The sequence below is a fragment of the Pteronotus mesoamericanus genome, unplaced genomic scaffold (genome assembly GCF_021234165.1).
Source record: "Pteronotus mesoamericanus isolate MK-2021 breed Mesoamerican mustached bat unplaced genomic scaffold, CSHL_Meso_final contig_94, whole genome shotgun sequence".
In the NCBI taxonomy this organism is placed as follows: domain Eukaryota; kingdom Metazoa; phylum Chordata; class Mammalia; order Chiroptera; family Mormoopidae; genus Pteronotus; species Pteronotus mesoamericanus.
In genome coordinates this window covers 28,693,731-28,714,318 of record NW_026555285.1, presented here as the reverse complement: position 1 = coordinate 28,714,318, position 20,588 = coordinate 28,693,731, and the positions used below count along the sequence as shown (strand labels likewise).

Genomic DNA, 20,588 nt, shown 5'->3' with positions numbered 1-20,588 from the left:
AGTTTCTCCCCAAGGAGTATACAGAATTATCAGGGATGTATAATAAGTATATGCCTAAGTATAATTCAAAATGGAAAAGCACAAGAATGCCTATATATATACATATATATATATATATATGTATATATATTCAAAATATGGGTATTTTTTGAAAAAGAGAGAATTACATTTTGTTGGAAATGAAAGGAAGGTTCTTGACTAAGGTATCATTTTTTAGGAAAGTTTTTTTTTTTTTTTAATTAATTAATTTATTTTTTACTGAATTGCAGGTGGAAGGGAATAGTCAGATCCAGTTGGGTTAAGGGCCTTTAGGGATAAGATACACTAGAGTTCCCAATGAAAAATGAATTGCGGGATGGTTGGGAAGAACTGCTGAACCTTATTTGTTAGATGGTGGGAAAAATTGAAGGTTTTCAAAGAAGGAGTGTTTTTGAAGAAAGTTTTGCTTTCGTTCAGTTACTGGAGAAATCCTCTATGGGATGAATATTTGTCGCAGTACTTTGAGGAGGTTCATTAAGAAGCAATGTGAAAGGAAGGGGAGGGGCTCCAGGATTGCAGGATAAAAGCAATAAAAATTAGCAGCCGATTTAATGAGCAGGACAAACGAAATGAATAAAAGTTTTGAATGTAGGTAACCAGGAGAGTGATGGGTCTATGAACTGAGGCTTGAAAGGAGAATAGGACTCAAGTTTGAAATGACTTTTGGACATTCAGGTAGAGAAGGATGTGGAAAATAAGAGGCTGGAGTTTATGGGGGAGGTTGGAGCTGAGAATGGGCATTTGGTATTCATTTCTTCGGAGATAGTAACTGAAATTGTAGAAATGGTGGTGGTGTGTAGAATTTCTGAGAAGCTCACCAGTGGTGGCAGAAGGAGTAGCGTAGGCAGTGGAATCTGAAGGGGAAAAGTAACATTTAGCTGTATGCACAGAGAAGAGATAAAGAGGAAGGTAAAAAGGAGGGAGGGAGGAGAAAAGAGAGGGGGTGGGGAAGAGGGAGAGAGAGATGGCATAGAGGGAGAGAGAGACCCACGCAAAGTAAATAATGTACAACAAAGTCTGCAAATGCTTTCTCTAAAGGGCCAAATGCCAAACAAAATAAGTCAGAAAAAGTAGAGAACCATATGATCACACTCATATGTGAGAAGGGCACACTGATAGCAACAAACGAACAAACAAGACAAACAAAACTCACAGATCCAGACAACAGTAGGTGGTTCCCAGAGGGACGAGGGGCAGAGGGGCGGCAGGAAAGGGTAACGGGGGTCAAAGGGAAGGGGACAGAACGAGATCGGACATTGACTGGTAAACACACAAGACAAGATACAGGTGCTGTCTCATGGAATGGTACACTTGAAACCTATATAATTTTATTAGTGTCAATAAATTTAATAAAAAAATAGAAGGCCACATGGTGTCTTACCGGAATCCGTATAGTTTCTGTGACAAATATGCAACTTTGCCATTGTAGCACTAAAGCAGCCAGAAACAAAATAAATGAGCGTGGTTGAATAAAACTTCATTTACAAAAGCAGGCATCAAGGCCAGTGGGCCCTACTGTGCCCAGTTTCTGAAACCAGGGGAGGAGAGAGTTTTAAGAAGAGGCTGGAAGTGAAAGTGAGAAGTAACCCACAGTCTGTAGAGAGGCCCAATGGCATTATAACTGAGAAGTGGACTTTGTACTAGGGAATTGCCAGAACATTATGAGGTTATTTTTTAAGATAATGGGAGCAGAAGCCATTACACTGTCAAGCGTGCAGATAGGAATTGGGAAAAAATGAATAAATTGCATATTATATCTACACAGTGGCAACATCTAAGATTTACATAACTGATGGCATTTTTAAGTCTTCATTTGGGGTTATATCAATCACAGTTGCTACTGCGAGGCATACAGCCTCATTAGCAGTAACAAAAGTAAAGAAAGTAAGAAACAAGAGCATCGCGGAGACATCAGTAAGCAGAATGGGACCCTGGAGAGCGGGTGTCATCTCAGAGTTCACCATACCTTGAGTCAGGCTTTATTTACTTATGTATTTTTTTCTCATCATGTATGTTGATATGCTAGAAAAATCAGGTACATACTTGAGCAATTGATACTCTGAAGCCAAATGAGGTCAGAACGTCAGTTGTACAAACACATTATGAAGAGCTTGCTTTGTCACCCTTCAGGTAATAAAGTCCTGAGTTATAATACGTGCAGCCAGCTTGAGGTGACCGAAGAGAAAAAGCTGTGCAGTTTTTAGAGGATATTAATATGAATGTCACTGACGATTCTCATGCATGTATCTCCGGCTGGATCGCTCCCCCACCCCCGTGCTCCTGGCTCATATAGCCAGGGTGATCCTCATCAGATGACGCAGTTCAGATCATGTCATTCTTGTGCTCAGTCCCCTCCAGTGGCCTGCCCTCCCACCCAGAACAGAGCTGGAAATCCTTACATCGTCCCCAAGCCTTTCGTACTCTGCCCTGCCCCTCTGTGTGTACTCATCCACTCCGCTCTAGATGGCGCCTCCTTGCAGGTCTTCAGACACAGAAAACCCGCCCCACCTCAGAGCCTTGGTACCTGTTGTTTACCACTGCTGCCCCCTCCCACCCCCCGCCAAAAATAACAGGCAGCCTGTCGGGATCAGTAAGCCTTCCTCAGCTCCTTCGGGTCCTTGCTCAGAGGTCATCTTCTTCATGAGGCCTCTCCTGACCACCCTCTCTAAAATCATCCGCCTGCCCCTCAGCAGCCCCTACCTCTCTCCCCTGTTCTATTTTTCTCTATGGCACTTACCCGACAGAGTACGTGGATTTATTTATCTGTTTTCTGTCTCGTGCCAGTGTCGAAGCAGCAATTTGTATCTGCCTCCTTCACTATTTTCTCCCCAGCACCCAGTAGAGGGCTTGGTACCTCACAGGTGCTCAGAAAATATCTGTTAACTGAATCCATAAACGGATGTTTGGATCAAGAGATGTAACAGTTTTATATATTTTCTAATATATAGTCAATAGTGGCATCTTCAGTTTAGTTACATTTAAAAAGAAAACTGCCTAATTTGAATTAGTCCAGGCGAAGGTGAGAGATTGGGAAATTGTGTTCTCTGACAGTGGTTGCAGAAGCACTGAATGTACTGTCGGGTAAAACAGAACGATGATTGACAGCACAGGGCCAGGCAGGGCCCTAAATGCTTTGCGTATGTTCATTCACGCCCGAGGCAGCAATGGCAGGGGAACAGACTGAGGATGAGCCCTGGGAAATCAAGTGCCCAAGGTCAGGCAGCTCCAAGTCGCAGGGCCAGAGTCCCATTCCTGTTCCCTGGAACCAGAACCATTGTTTTATCGTAGAGAAACACCATGACTGTCCTTTTTGGAGCAATTCCTGCATCAGATGAGCCAGAGGAGGATGCTTGCACTCTCTGAGGCCTTGATGCTGTGACTTCTTCTCTCTCCCTTTCCTCCCTCCTTCTCCCATGCCCTTCCTTCTCCTGGAAAGCGCAGCCCTCCCGGGAGCCAAAGCTTCTCTAACTGGGGCATGTTTCAGCCTTGGCAGGGCGAACGGCGAGGGCGTCTGCCGGGAGCAGGCAGCCTGTCGGTGGCCGCAGGAGGGGAGGAAAAGCTGCCGGCACCCCAGCGCGGCTGCCTCACAGCCCCTCCATCCATGTGCGTTTGCCCAGCTCCCTGCCAGCCCTGATGGGTGGGGGTGAAAGGGTTGAATAATTTTCTCTATGATTCATCCTGGTTAGGAAAAGTTAGTGTGTGGGTTTCAATGTGTGTTCATAGATGGTTATCTTGTGCACATTTAATATGATGACTTACGGGAATACTTATTTTCCTTTAAGTATAGCTGAATAGGCCAATTTATTTCTAAGGAGGTTAGAAGAACATGTAATCTTTTTATTTTCTTTCTTTCTTTCTTTCTTTCTTTCTTTCTTTCTTTCTTTCTTTCTTTCTTTCTTTCTTTCTTTCTTTCTTTCTTTCTTTCTTCTTTCTTTCTTTCTTTTTACATTTGTCTCTGCCTCCCCCCCCACCACTTTCCCTTGCCCCCTCCCTCCTTCCCTCCCTCAGCTCTTCCCCTTTGGTTTTGTCCATGAGTTCTTGCTATATGTTCCTTGACTTTCCCTTTCCCTTCCCTTTCCCTGCCCGCCCCTCCCTCCTTCCCTCTTGCCTCTGTTGATTTCTTTTCCTTTCAGTGTTGCTGGTCATATTTTCCTTGCATCTTTGTATTGTTGGTTAGGTTCCGCTTATAGGTGAGATCATATGGTATTTGTCTTTCGCCCCCTGGCTTATTTCACTTAGCATAATGCTCTCCAGTTCCATCCGTGCTGTCGCAAAGTTTAGTAGAGAAGAACATGTAATCTTGACGGTGCCCAGGATGGGATGGAGGGTGACAATGCCCACCGATACCACTGTGTCGGTGTCAGTCCACTGTTACCTGGAGGAGGGGCAGTGAAGTTTAAATGTCTTCTGTGAGTTGAAGACAGGCAAACGTGAAATACAGCTTTGGGAGGATCCACTGGGGTGAGGCTCCTGTCAACCATCAGCTTGGGTAGAAAAGCTTTGTTCTTCTGAGCAGTGATGCCAACCGATGGCCCCTTCTAGTGGAAGCCTGCCAGAGACGCAGGCCAGGATCAGAGATACGCTCCCAAAGCCCAGGTCCCTGTAAATACATTTTTCATATTTTGGCTTGAGAAGGAAATAATGTAGACTATAATATGTGGCTCTTATTTTCTTTTTCTATATTAATAGGCCCTCTTAAATGTTTGACAATTAAGGCTAGGCTTCCTCTTAGGAGAATAGAAAGTTGCACAATAGGCTGACTCTAACTGTAGCAGCAGTTTGTCCACATCATTCCCAGGAAATCTCTGGAGGGAGCTGGAGAGTAACACGGTGTATTGATTTTTGTATTGCTGTGTAACAAATCACCCAAAACTTAGAAGATTAAAATAGAAACAATTTCATTTGCTCAGAGTTTTGTAGGTCAAATATTTGGAACCGTTCAGCCAGGAAGTTCCTGTGCCAGTCACCCCATGGGTGGCTGCGTGTGGCTGGTCAGCCTAGCATGGCTCACTTACATCAGTTGGGGTTGGCTGCCTGCTGAGCAGCATGGCTCTTTGGCTTGTCTGGGCTTCTTCACATGGTGATTAGCTTGTAAAAACAGCACATTTGTCATAAATCGTCTATCATCATTCGGGGTGATCTTTACAGGAACCATTTACTGCAGGTGGGTATTTGAATGTCAGAGTACATAGCTTCAGCTTCAGGTGTTGGGGTGCTGCGGCTCTCTTCCCGGGGAGTGCGTCACAATGAATGAAGCTCACGGTGTTCCTCAGCGCCTCCCATGCGGACATGGCACCTCCGCCAGCAGGGAGCAGGCACGCCCGGGACTGTTGGATCCCATTTTCATTTAAGAGGAACAAAATCTCAAACGTAAATGGATGCACATGGATCATCTACTGCTCTCTCCTGCAGGGAAGTAATATGTTTTCACTTCTGGTGCCCATGTTGGTTTTCCCTTTTCTCTGAATGGGCGCTCCGGAGAATGGGTGTTTCCTCAGTAAGCTGAGAAACTCAAAAGACTAGTGGAGTTCGAGGGTAGGTGTCCTATCTCACACTTAACCAAGGGAGTGTGGAATTACACAAGTGTGCAGACAGGCTAATCATCTGACCTAATCAGCAATGCAGATTTTAAAAAGCCTTCTAATTACTTCCTCAACTTGGCTGAAGGTATGGTAAAAAGAATTTCTCAGCAGGGTGGTAACAGATGTATTTCATAATATTGATTGAAAATATTGGAAAGAAATCCTCAATTATAGTGTTCCTGAAAAGTACATAAAAAATAGCATATTTAACATATTTTAAACTTTCATTGAGATATAAACATAACATAATTTAGATGATCAGCTCTCACACCAGTCATTTGGGGTCCTGTGTAGATAGACTTTAACGTTCAGTCAGGTTGCTTGTCGGTGACTGGCCCAGACCTTCCTTGAGTGGCATTACTTACCTATGAGAGCTCAAGTTGTCGTGGTCATCCTGGGGCCACCAAAATTATTCCCTTATTTTTAGCTATTTGTTAATTTGGTATCTTGGCAAAGGAGTCTTAGTGCATCATGTTTTAACAACTTTAAATTGTTGACATTTACAAGCAATGTAACACCACACAATATGTGATTTGGAAGCCTAGATAGATCTGTTACTCATTTTCTTGGCTGAATTTGAGTAGTTATGAATGATTGTTAACTGAATCATTCTATAACAGATTGCCCAAAAGAAACTGTCTGGATTCCTGGTTGAAATGCCCGTATCATCTCTGTGTTCTATGCTTCGTGAGTGCTGCTTGTTCATCTTTACTTTACATGCTGTGAGCTGTTCAGTATCTTTTCCAGTATGTTCTGTTTAATGTAAGTTATCCCAAGCCAGTTTATGTTGCTTGCAGCCAAGATAAATCTCAAATGATATGGTACCTCCACTGCCTTTGGAGTGACTGAATGTTTAAATATCTCTGTTATGAGATGGTTGCAGAACTGGTTCCTTTCTTCCACAAAGATTTTCTCCAACATCCCTTTCCTAGGAAATCTTCTCTAGAGATCAAGTGGAAAAGTTTTCTTGTCCCACCATGTGTAGGACAAAGAAAACATTAAAAAACTCTTCAATGAGCGTCACTGCATACCTCTAGCATTTGAGGAAATGCAGTATTTGAGGAACTTAAGGGGTAAGTCACATGACAGTGAATTGTTTTATTTGAGGGCCAGAAAATATGGATAATCTAATATATGATTTAATTTCTTTGCTAGTGACTGAAACTAGAACATAGTTATGCAATTGCAAGTCATAAGATGTAACATTTTTCTATATCCAGACTCTTAAATATTTAGCTCAGAATTTCTCAACCTGGCACTCTTGACGTTTTAGACAACTTAATTCTTTGACATGGGGGGACTGACTGTCTTGTGTATTGTGGAATGTCTAGGAGTATCACTGAAGATGCCAGTAACAGCCCTGGCCAGTATGGCTCAGTGGGCTGGAGTGTTGTCCCATAGCCAAAGGGTTGCGGATTTGATTCCCAGTCAGGGCATGTACCTGGGTTGAGAGTTTGATCCCTGGTCCAGGCATATGAGGGAAGTAGCCAGTCAATGTCTCTCTCTCTCTCTCTCTCTCTTTCTCTCTCTCTCTCTGATGTTCCTCTTTCTCTAAAAGCAATGAAAAAATGTCCTTGAGGACAAAAAAAAAGTTTTTTTAAAGATGCCAGTAACATCTTCCTCCCAAGCAGTGACAAATCAGAATATTCATCTCTAGACATTACCAATGTCTCCTGAGGGAAAAATTTGCTCTTGTTTGAGGACCACTGGTTTAGATTATTTGACTTATTTTCTCTTTAATTTAAGCAACAATTACCAAGCACTTTCACTCTTCACTCTTGTAGTTTGAAGGAAAAATTCAAACTACATTTTAATACATGTATACTTACAGGAATAATGTGTGGCAGATGCAATAGTACACGAGGTTCAACAGATATAATAAGTTCCTTCCTAACCAAATTGAGTTACAAACCTGTTGAAACTCTTTAGATATAGTTTTTCTATTCATGTTGTAAATGTTAGGTAGAATCATAAAAAATTATCTGTCCATGGGAAAAAAAAAAAAAAAGGTGAAATACTAGCAGTAAGAAAAGAATTATTTGAGAAAAAAAAATTGTAAATGTACTTAAATGCCATTGTAACCATGATTTTAAGTGAATTTGCTTTTTTTCTTTTTCTTCTTCTTTTTTTTTTAACCAACAGTGGTGGTTTTAGAAATGTAATGTAGGCAGGTTTGGGGAGCAGCAATCTGGACGGAGCTGGCTGGCATTACAGCCATGTATTCTAACAATACAATTGTGCAGCTAGTATAGTACTTTTAATTTGGCAGGTGTGTGTGTACTTTGTGCATGAGGTGAGGGCCGACGGAAATCCTACACAGTGGTCATTAAAGTTGTTCATAGAGAGAAGGAGTAGGAGCTGAAATCTAATTTTCAAAAATATGAGTTAAGGTATGAAATGTTGACTGCCATTCTCTCATTTGAAAGGACCCGATGGTCCTTGTTGGCAGGACTCCAATCATCGGGCCATTTCTTGCTTTGGCAAATTCACAGTGGGAGGAGAGTTATACCTGCGAAATGCCTTTTTGAAAAGCAAAATCAGGATGGAGACAAAGGGTACTTTTTAGCACATATAAACATGTAAGTAAAATGCTACCACTACTTCTGCCATTTCTCTACACTCAGATCGCAGTCATAGATGGCAAGATAATCATTCACTGAAGTTTGAAAAACACCTAAAACTTTATTTAAGTCTTGTGAACCTTGCTCTTCTTTAAGCTTATTATGAGAGCTGTAAGCAAGAGCAGTAAAATGGCCAGGACTCCGGCGGCAGAAACAAGAAGCCAGAGGGTCGAACAGTAATGTAGGACCTCCCTGATCAGCTTCTGACCACTCAGGCGTAGGTGCTATCATGGATTTTATAGTTTCTATTCTACAGTCATACCCTGAAACTATTGAGAGCTGATGGAGGTTTTGTAAATCAAATGAACAAGGGGAAAGAGTCAGCCGAGTGCTCAGGACGAAAAAATACTTTTCACTAATTCCTGGGATTTCTAGAGAATTCTGCGTGCGTGATATACACAGAAGAGACCTTCCATGCTTGATGTTGGTCCAGGACAAGGTTAACTTTCTGCACACTAATTTTAATTCATATATATGCCTTTTCTTCCCAGCACAAATGGACCCCCGAGGCCTATCTCCCAGACAAAGTAAAAGTGACAGTGATGATGATGACCTGCCAAATGTGACCTTAGATAGCGTTAATGAAACTGGATCTACGGCCCTTTCCATAGCCAGAGCAGTTCAAGAGTAAGTATCACATTCTCAGGATGAAATAAGATTTGCCAAGGTGTTCAATGGATAATGGAAATAGCGGCTTCTCCTGTTCCCCAGACATGTCATTCTAGCCCTGCACTGGTACGTGCATCGGCATCTTTCCACTCAGCCTTCTGTCCTTCGGGAGGAGGTCGGGGGGAGCCTGGAGCATTTTACATAGTTGAAAACTTGTGTTTTGATTAGAAATAAGACTTCTGTGCTTTTTTTCTGATACCTCCTGCCCCTTCTCTTTAACTCTGAAAAAAAGAATTGCTCATTCTGAGTGTCACTATCCAATTATCATCCTCATTGTTACTATTCACATACAACAGTCAAGGGAACTAACTATAGCAAGGATTATTATTTTCTTTTGATAGGAAAGTACGGGAGAGCTTTTTTGAAATTTCAAATTTTGGGGACAACATGTTACCACTTTGAAAAATAAGAACCATATGTAATTTTAAAAAGGACCTTTTCTCTTTCCTTTTGTCTGGACTGTAGCATTCGATTTCAGCCCTTGTTTATTGAAAGCAGCTGTTTTTCTGTCATTGCCAATTCTGTATTTAGAAATGAACCTATGGCTAGTCTGTGTATGCTTTTCCTCTACAATCATTTTTAATAAAATAATCTTGAAGAAGGTGAGGATTTAATAGCCACTGTTATTGCTGACACACATGTTAATTAAATTTGTTCAAAATAATTTGTTACTTCTCATATATTAATTTCTTCTTCCCCAAATAGTAACTAAGTATCCACTCTGTTCACATATTAAACCTTTGACATTTTAGAATATAAAACATGTTATATGTATGTGAGTGTATAAAATGAGTTATATATCTCTATGTAATATATATTATTTATTTATATTATATAGGTATATGTATACGTACAAATATGTATGATATATTAAGGGAAACCAGAATATAGTGGATCAAAAATGAAATTCAGAGTCTCATCTGGATTTAAATTCACAGTCAAGCTTTTAATATCTGTGTGACTTTAGCAAGTTATTTAATGACTCAGATGTTTCTTTGAGGTGAGAAAATCAGGACACAGCTTACAGGACTATTGTGAGGATATGGTACAGTTACAAGGCATAAAAAGCACATCACAGAGTTTGAGCACATAGTAGGCTTTGATTAAGGTAGAAGTATTGTTATAATTAGTAATAATAATAATAGTGTGTGGTGTAAGTATGTGACAACTAGGAAATACACAAGTATTATAGAATGAAGTACTGTCATTCTAGTCGTACAAGAGGGTCAGAGAAGTTAACTGACTTGTCAAATCACATAATAAATGTTAACAAGACAAAGTTTTAGACTTCTGACTCTAAAAACAATCTTTTTCTAAAAGTTCCTGTAATGTCTTTTTCCATAACATACTTCTGCTTGAGCAATTTATTAAAACATTCTTTTCAAATTTATTTAAATAACTGGTTATAGCAACCTAGTTTATCCAAAGCAAATGTCACCATGAACCAGGAGAGGCACTGAATCAAAGGGGTGCCTGAAGCTGTGTTTGAAGTGGCAGCATGTGAGTTACCGCATTGCTGGTTCAGGCATCAGCACAGTGATCTTGAGCTTGTGCGGGCTAAATCTTCACGTCAAAGATTCCACAATCTCATCCGGAAAATTAGACGAAATGATGACAAGTTTCAGTTCCGATATGAATAATAAATTTCATAGACATTTTAATCAGATTGTCCTGCATCACGTGTGTGTGTGTGTGTGTATACATGTTTATAGACATGTGTGTTACTTTTAATTCAAACTTTCAAGTTTGGAACTGTGATTACTAAAATCTAAATTATGCTTACTCCGTTGGGGGCTTATATAGCAAGGAATGGTATTAATTTCTTAAACATAACCATTTTGTGCTTCTAATATTATGTGCTTAGAATATAATAATATATGTTAATGTGAAACTTTTAATAGCCTCAGAAACCAGATCTTCCTTTTCAACATAACCTCTCTGATTTGCTCTGTGAAAACATTTTCAAACTGCAGTATTTTGTATACATGTCCTTATGCCTGCCTTTATTACTGTTACAAAAGTTGCGTGTGTACCTAGGGAAATGCCAGATTCATTATTCATGTAAGTGTTTTCATTAAACGATTAGTAAAGAATACTGAGCTGTCACCTGGGAAGCCCTAGAATGCCAGGACCCATCAATAGTTAATAACCATCATTCAGCTAAGCATGTGTATGTAAACACTGGGAAGTGCAAGGATAACTATTGGATGAAGCAAAAAGATTGTTCTTCAGAGACCTCTTCAACATATGTATATTTCAAAACTTACGGTAATACATTGAGAAAAATTTTGCTCTGGGACAAGTAAATATATAATCCTTCCTAGAGAATTAAAAAATAAAAACCGTGCTTAGGTTCACCCAAAGTTAACTTCCAATGCGTGCAATTGTGACATGTCTCTATGCTCTTCTATTCTTCAGTGCACATCTGTTTCATTATTAATCTCTCTTTCCTTTCCTTCTGTGTGCCTTTAGATCTTGATGCCTTCTAGTAACTCATAAGCTGTCAGACAAACAAAAAATAAACATTCTAATATACTGTGATCAATAAAATAATGCATTAAATAATAAAAGGATAAAATAACAGCTTGGCATGATCAAGGTGAGATGATTTTGCAAGACATCTGTGGATCTATTTCCTGTCCTTGCTGAACTTTCCTGAAAGAGTCAGGTTGAGAAGAATGTGTGCAGGTAGAGAGGTGATGAAATCAAAGGTTGATGTACAGTAGCAGTAACACATTTTAAAAGACCTGGACAACCAGTTCACTTTTATCTTTCCAATGAAAGACAAAAGGAGCTATGGTTTAGGAGGGGTACAAACGCTCTCTTACTCATTGGCCAGTATGGGCATGTCAGGAAAGGGAAGGGGGAAGATGAGAAAAGAGGATATTAAAGAAGATTGACACTAGACAGGGATAACACTGCCTTGTCCTGGGCCAACCCTTCAAACAGGACGCTAACCTGCAGGGTGAGTTTCTCCAGGTGAAGCTCTCCTCTTCCATTCAGGTTCATAGTCGTGCCTCATGCAATAATCATCATAGTTTGAATTTTTAACTTCTTACTTTATTGACATTATTATATTTACACAGCATAAAAGTTAATAAGCTAATAAATGTTTCCTGAATGTCTAATATATTTGGCATTTTACTGGTTTTTAAAAATGCGCTGTTATTAAAACTTCAGTTTAAGAAATGTTTCCTTTGGTTTGAAATGCAGAAGTTGTTAGTCAGAATTGCATCCCCTGCCCCACCACAAACATTCACATACTTATCTTTAAATAAAAAAGAGCATTGCTTGGTGGCTAGAGCAGCACCCTGAGGTTACCTTGATTTATATAGATTTATATAATGCGGCTACTGATCTGTGCTAGGACGGATCATTTCAACCACTTGCATCAATTCACGTGATTCCTCTTTTTCAGCTGATCATCAGTGAAGTCAGATAAATTGGAAGAAATGGCCACAGAGAGGCCCTCAGACAGGCTCTACCCTTTTCTTATGTCAATTGTAGAGATACGGTCCTAGTCAGAAACCATGTACTCAGTAATTCTAACAAAGCCAACTTCCAGTAATTCATAGAACATCTGTTTTATTTTGACCTGTTTTTCTTTCTGTTTTTTTTTTACCCCCAATTGTATAATAGGGTCATTACCCTTTAACAACTTGACAAACATAATTATGAAATAAGCGTTTGGGAAAAGAGAGATATGGGCTCATTATTAGAGCAAATTGTTATAATTAACTCTTACCCTAGGCAAAACAACGATATTTTTTAAATAAGCAAAGTCTGGCTTTGTTATGCAGAACCTCTAATCTCTACACTCCACTCTTTTTTCCTAATTCCAAACATTCATAATACTCATTTGTTGATGTTAAGTAGAATAACCAACTTCCTTCAAGTTAAAGTATAAATGAATCATAATATCTGAAATAGGGCCCTGTTCGGAGAAATTTCAGTTTAACCAGGAACAAGCATTAACCTAAAAAAATAAGGCTATAAATATAATACTTTCAGTAAGAGTGAAATGTGAAACGGTAGAGTGGAGGGCAGAGAAAGCAGATGAAGATGCTAAGGACATGCACCTGTGTTTCCCAGTCTCGGTCCTTTCAGAGTTGGTAAGTGCACATTATGGTTTAACTCATACCATATCTGAGTAGTCTACCTTCTGATTTTCATTATAACTCTCAGAGGGGAACAAAAGTAACATAAATTAGTAGTGTTAATAACTTTTTGCTTTGGCTAGCATGTCTGATATTTGCACCTGTTAAAATGATGTTTTTAAATGGTTCATTGTTGATTACATTTCAGCTAATTAAAACACTTCACTGTTTTCCTCTTGTTTTTATTACAGTTGACCTTTGTCTCACTCAGGTTCACTTATATGTAGATCTTTTTCAATAAACATTGTAAATATACTTTCCTTATGATTTTCTTAATAACATTTTTTCTAGCTTTAAGAATTTATTTTAAGAATACAGTTCATAATTCCTAGAACATCCAGAATGTGTTAATTGACTCTTATAGTATCAGTACACCTTCCAGTCATCAATGGGCTATTAGTAGATAAGTTTGGGGGAGTCAAAAGTTATGCATAGATTTTTTAATGCACAGGAGTCAGTGCCCCTGACCCCCGCATTGGTCAAGGGTCAACTATGTGTTGCTCATGTGAAGTGGTTCTCTTAAAGCAAAACAATTTGTGAACTACTGGAAATAGAGAGTCTTATCTTTAGTATATTTTCACTCAAATGCTCTTTGAAAGAGCAATAGGTAGCATGTTAGAGATATGATTGCTTCCTTCAAACTTTGTTGCTAGTTTCAGATATCACAGTTCTTAATTTAGAAAATTGCATTTCATGATCAAAGAAAATCATAAATCTCGAGGGGGTGATTATTTATTTCCTTCAGTTTTCTTGTTTCAAACTTCTTGAACATACCTCCTGTTTCTAGAAACATAGTCTCCCCACTTACAACTGTGTTACTGTCTTTTAAATTACAGCAGAAAATAGTACTAGAGGTGAGGAAAAGTGAAAAAACAAAAGAACCATTAGTGAGAGCCTACTTTTTGGCACATTCTATGAAAACACACATAGTTTTTAGTTAATTCACCGTATGATCCTGTTTTTATCCTACAGAGAAAGAAACAGAGGCTCAGAGAGGTTTACTGTATTCCCAGAGGTCCTACAGCTGGTCATTAGCAGAGCTCATATTCAAATCCAAGTTTGTGTGACTATAAACCCATATTCCCACATGAAGGTAGCTCCTGTTTTTATGCTGTGCCTTTAAAAATCTCTAAATCTATCCAAAATCAGCAAAACTTTTTGAATCTTGAAAAGAAAACATTTATGAACTAATTTCAGACTTCTTTTATCTTTAAACTCATTGTTACTTAATGTAAACTGATTTAGGAGAAAATTATTCTTTCAAATGCCTTTAGAGAATTTTTTAAAGGTATTTCTTGTCTGAAAATCACAACAGATTTTTTTTTTGATATTTTAAATATAAACCTTATTTTAAATTTAAAGAAATGTCAAAATTACACATTTTAATAAATTATATCAAGTACTTTAAACATAATATGAGAATATTAAACATTGATTCTCAATTCAAAAGAGTGACATTCATTGAATACGTCCTGGTATTGGCCAATGTGAACTTTACTTAAATCTAGTAATTGATAGGAGCTTAATTGTTAATCTTGCCTAAAATTCAGTGATAATGATTCAAGTTTAAAAGGTTAAGCAAGTCTTCTATGTAATGGCCCAGATAAGTTTTTAAAATCTAAAACATTCATGCCAGCAGGGAAGTTATAAAAGCATGTGTAATTTATACTAAAGATCTTGATCGAAGGCTTTCTAGAGATAGATGCATTTTACCTTAGAAAGCACATATGCACACAGAAACACTGAATTAAATATAGATACTGTTCTCTTACAGTTACATAGCAAACTGCAGGTTTTTATTGAAATGTGGGAAAATAAAATACAAATCTCTTAGTGGTTTTTATAGCAACTTCACTGTTACTGTTATTTCATTTAAAGTAGTTATTGCTGGGAACAATGTAGTTTCAAGTGTGTTTCAGTGTAAACAGAAGCACTGACATTCCCAAAGCCAACAAATGAACATCGCTTTTAGAACCACTGTCAACTGTTAAACAGAAAAGTTTGTCAAAGTGTTGAAATGGTACTGTGTCATCTGGTTCTACACCCCTCGACTGAAAGATTTGAGAGTATCTGAGTCATGTCATTTCCCTGATCTGCTGATTAGAATAAACCCAACTGAGGTGACTGCCCAAAGAGAATGTCAGAGAGCTCAGTATGTAAGATAATTTATGTCAAATGATTTCAGCTTTTGCTCTTAGAGCCTTCCCAGAGCATTGCCTCATTAAAAGAACTTAGTATCTTTAATAAGCCTAACGTGTTTGGGATACCTTCAAATTCCCATTTTATGTCTCAATAGAGAAATACCTTTGATTTGGACCTTTAGATGGAAGTCTAGTTCTCTAACAGTGACTATCATGGCTGAATGGGGTGCCGCTGATGGATGAATCTGAGGCTTCACTCTGTTGCCTGGGGAAATAAATACTACTTTTTTAGGTTGCTCTTTGAAGGAGGTCAGAAAAAGCTCGTGAATTACTCTGAATGAACTCATATAAAAGCTAATGTGTACGCTTAGCCTTCATCAGCCCAACAGTCTTCCAAGCCTTAAAAAAAGAAAAGTTAAAAATAGTGAAAACTAAATAACTCAGTCCTTGGGTATAGTAACAAATAGAGATGGTAGCTCATACACAGCTCCTCTTACCTGCTTTGGTGGATAGCAGTGGTCTCTTTTTAAATTAAGAAAAGTATTCCAGATTTGGTCAGTAATTTTTTGTTTTGGTTTTTGTTCTCTTGAATTTTTAACTTTAATCTTTATTGTATTTTTTCCATTAAAATTTAGCTCCCTTATACCCCCCACTCTCCAGCAGTCACCACACTATTGTCCATGTCCATGAGTCCTTTTTCCTTTTCACCTGCTACTGGCTGTCACCCTGCTCTCCATCTATGAGTCTGTCCCCATTTTCCTTGTTAGTTCAGTTTGTTCATTACATTCCACAGATGAGTGAAATCATATGACATTTGTCTTTCTCTGACTGGTTTATTTCACTTAGCATAATTTTCTCCAGGTCCATCCATACCATTGCAAAGGGTAAACCTTTCTTCTTTTTTACAGCCAAATAGCATTCCATTATGTAAATGTACCCTGGTTGTTTTATCCAGTCATCTGCTGCTGGACACTTGGGCTGCTTCCATATCTTAGCAATTGTAAATAACACTGCAATGAACATAGGGGGGCTTATGTTCTTTCAAATTAGTGTTTAGGGCTCCTTTGGATATATTCCCAGAAGTGGGATCACTGGGTCAAAGACAGATCTGTTTTTGTATTTTTGAGATATCTCTATACTGCTTTCCACAGTGGCTGCACCAATCTGCATTCCCACCAACAATGCAGAAAGATTCCCATTTCTCCACATCTTCGCCAGCACTTGTTGTTTGTTGATTTATTGAGGATAACCATTCTGACATGTATGAGATGATATCTCATTGTGGTTTAAATTTGCATTTCTCTGATGATTAGTGACATTAAGCATCTTTTCTTATATCTATTGGCCATGTATATGTCCTCTTTGGAGAAGTGTCTATTCAGGTCCTTTGCCCATTTTTTAATTGGGTTGTTTGTTCCCTTGTTGTTGAGTTTTGTAAAATCTTTATAAATTTCTAAATTCTTTATAAATATTAACCTCTTATCAGATGTGCCAGTGAATATGTTTTCCTGTTCTGTGGGTTGCCTTTTTATTTTGTTGATGATTTCCTTTTCTGTGTAAAAACTTTTTAGTTTGATGTAGTCCCATTTATTTATTTTTTCTTTTGTTTTCCTTTCCTGGGGAGATTCACTGATAAAATATTGGTATGAGCAATGTCTGAGATTTTGCTGCCTGTGTTTTCTTATATGATTTCTATGGTTTCAGTTCAAACATTTAAGTCTTTGATCCATTTTGAATTTATTCTTGTCTGTGGTATAAGACGGTTGTCTAGTTTCATTTTTTTGCCGGTATCTGTCCAGTTTTTCTCAACATCATTTATTGAATTTATCTTTAGCCCATTGTGTGTGCTTGCTTCCTCTGTCAAATATTAATCGACTATAAAGGTGTGGGTTTATTCCTGGGCTCTCTATTCTGTTCCATTGATCTGTGTGTCTGTTTTTATGCTGGTGCCATGCTGTGTTGATTACAATGCCCTTATAGTACAGTTTGATATTAGGTAGCATGATTGCTCCAACATTGTTCTTTCTTAGGATTGCTGTTGCTATGTGGGGCCTTTCATGGTTCCAGATAAATTTTTACAATATTTCTTCTAGTTCTATTAAATATGTCATTGGAAATAGGAATTGCATTGAATCTACAATTGCTTTGGATAGCATGCACATTTTAATTATGTGAATTCTTCTTATCCATGAACATGGTACATGCTTTCACTTATTTATATCTTCTTCAGTTTATTTCTTCAATGTCTTATAATTTTCCAAAAACATCTTTTTTACATCCTTGGTTAGGTTTATTCCAAGGTATTTCATTATTTTTGTTGCAGTTGTGAATGGGATTGTTTTCTTAATCTCCCTTTCTGTTAGTTCATTATTGGCATGTAAAAATGCAACTGATTTCTGGATATTAATTTTGTATCCTGCTTCTTTGCTGAATTCATTTATCAGTTCTAGTTGTTTCTTGGTGGAATCTTTGGGGTTCTCTAAGTACAGTATTATGTCATCTACAAATAATGATAGTATTACTTCTTCCTTTCCAATTTGGATGCCTTTTATTTTTTCTTCTTGTCTGATTGCTATGGCTCGGACTTCCAGTACTATGTTGAATAAGAGAGGTGAAAGCGGACATCCTCTCTTGTTCCCAATTTTAAGGGAAACGCTTGTAGTTTTTGCCTGTTGAGTATCATGCTGGCAATGGGTTTGTCATATATGGCCTTTATTATGCTTAATTATGTTTCCTCTAATCGCACTTTGCTGAGAGTTTTTATCAAAAATGGGGGCTGGATTTTATCAAATGCTTCTTCTGCATCTATTGATGTGATCATGTGTTTTTTATCCTTCATTTTGTTTATGTAGTGAATCACATTTATTGATTTGTGAATGTTGTACCAACCTTGCATTCCTGGAATAAATCCCCCTTGATCATGGTGTGTGATCTTTTTGATGCATTGCTATATTTGGTTTGCTAATATTTTGTTGAGGTATTTCGCATCTATGGTCATCAGGGATATTGGCCTATAATTTTCTTTCTTTGTAGTGTCTTTATCTGGTTTTGGAATTAGCATAATGCTAGCCTCATAAAATGAGTTTGGGAGCCTTCCCTTCTCTTGAATTTATGAAATGGTTGGAGGAGGAAAAGTGTTAGTTCTTTTTGGAATGTTTGCTAAAATTCCTCTGTGGAGCCACCCAGTCCAGGGCTTTGGTTTGTTGGGAGTTTTTTTGACTACTGCTTCAATTTCACTGTATGTAATCCATTTATTCAGAGTCTCTGGTTCTTCCTGATTTGGTTTTGAAACATGGTGTGTTTCTAGGAATTTATCCATTTCATCCAGGTTGTCCAGTTTGTTGGCATACATTTGTCATAATATTGTCTTAAAATCCTTTGTATTCTTTGGTGTTCATTGTTATTTATTCTCTTTCATTTCTGATTTTATTTATTTGAGTCTTTTTTCTTCTTGATGAGTGGTTAAAGGTTTGTTGATCTTATTCATCTCTTCAAAGGACCAGCTCTTGGATTCATTGATCTTTTGTATCTTTTTTTTAAACTCAATTTCATTTATTTCTACTATGATCTTTATTACTTCCTTCCTTCTACTCACTTTGGGCTTTGTTTGTTGTTCTTTTTCAGGTTCCTATAAGTATGAAGTATGAAGTATTCATTTGAGCTCTTTCCTTTGTTTTTTTTTTTGAGATAGGCCTCTCAGGATTGCTTTCCCAATGTCCCAGAGATTTTGGATTGTTGTGTCCTCATTTTCATTTGATTCAAGGTACCTTTTTATTTCATTCTTGGTCTTCTTGTTGATCCATTCATTGTTTAATAACATGTTATTTAGCTTTCATATCTTTGCGTGTTTTTCAGTTTTTTTCTTGTGATTGATTTCTAGTTTTATAACACTGTGGTCAGAGAAGATACTTGATATGATTTCAGTCTTCTTAAATTTATTTAAACTTGTGTTGTGTCCTAACATATGGTCTATCCTAGAAAACGTTTCATGTACACTTGAAAAGTATGTATATTCTGCTGCTTTGGGTTGAAGTGCTTTGAAGATATCAATTAATTCCATTTGACCTAATGTGTTGTTCAAGGCTGCTGTGTCCTTGGTGATTTTCTGTCTGGAAGATCTATCCATTGAAGTCAATGGGGTGTTAAAATCCCTGACTATGATTGTATTTCTGTCAGTCTCTCCCTTTATGTCCATCAAAATATGCTTCACATATTTAGGTGCTCCTATGTTGGGTGCATAAATGTTTACTAGGGTTATATGCTCCTATTGGATTGTTCCCTTTATCATTATGTAGTGTCCTTCCTTTTTGTCTGTTTTGTCAGATATAAGTACTGCTAACCCAGCTTTTTCTTCCTTTCTATTTGCATGAAGTATCTTCTTCCTTCCCTTTACTTTCTGTCTGTGTATATCTTTCAATCTGAGATGAGTCTCTTGGAGGCAACATTTTTTACATGGGTCTTGTTTTCTTATCCATTCAGCTACACTATGTCTTTTGGTTGGAGCATTTAAGCCATTTAATTTAAGGTAATTATAGATAGATACGTATTTACTGCCATTTTATTGTTAGTCTGTTTTCCTCTGGGGTTTTTTTTTTTCCTTTCTCTTTTTCTTTTCCTTAAAGCAAGCCCTTTAACATTTGTTGCAGTATTGGTTTTATGTGCACAAACTACTTTAGCTTTTTCTCCCCTGGGAAGCTCCTTATTTCTCCTTTGATTTTAAATGATAGCTTTGCTGGGTAAAGTAGCCTTAATTGTAGGCCTTTGCTTTTCATCACCTTGAATATTTCATGCTATTCCCTTCTGTTGAGAAATCAGGCAACAATTTAATTGGTGCTCCCTTGTAGGTACCTATCTGCTTTTCTCTTACAGCTTTTGGGAATTTCTCCTTGTCTTTAAGCCTTGCCATTTTAATTATGATGTGTCTCAGTGTAGGTATTTTTGAGTCCAACTTGTTTGGGACTCTGAGCTTCCTGGACCTGTGTCTTTTTCCTTCGCCAGATTGGGGGTGTTTTTGGTCATTAATTCTTCGATCTCTTGCTCACTCTCTTCTCCTTCTGGTAGCCCCATGATGTGGATGTTATTATGCTTCATTTTGTCCAAAATGTTTCTTAAGCTCTCCTCATTTTTTAAAAAAATTTTTTTTCCCATTTTGCTGCTCTGCCTGGGTGTTTTTTCCTACCTTGTCTTCCAAATCACTCATTCAGTCTTCTGCTTCATCTAACCTACTGTTTATTCCTTTCAGTGTATTATTTATCTCAGGTATTGCATTCTTTATTTCTGACTGCTCCTTTTTTATGTTTTCTATGTCTTTTTTTATGCTGTTGAATATCCTTATAATCATGACTCTTACCTATCTGATAAATTGCTTGCCTCCATTTC

General features: G+C 37.9%; 1 protein-coding gene across 9 annotated transcripts in view; it reads left to right on the top strand.

Annotated features, from left to right (window-relative positions):
* KLF12 (KLF transcription factor 12) overlaps positions 1–20,588 on the top strand; it is a 418,858-nt gene that overhangs the window by 298,188 nt on the left and 100,082 nt on the right. For all 9 annotated transcript variants that reach the window (XM_054586431.1, XM_054586424.1, XM_054586427.1 and 6 more), the window contains one exon: positions 8,734–8,869. In XM_054586431.1, coding sequence (XP_054442406.1) covers positions 8,734–8,869 — 136 coding nt within the window. The remainder of the gene's footprint in view (positions 1–8,733; positions 8,870–20,588) is intronic.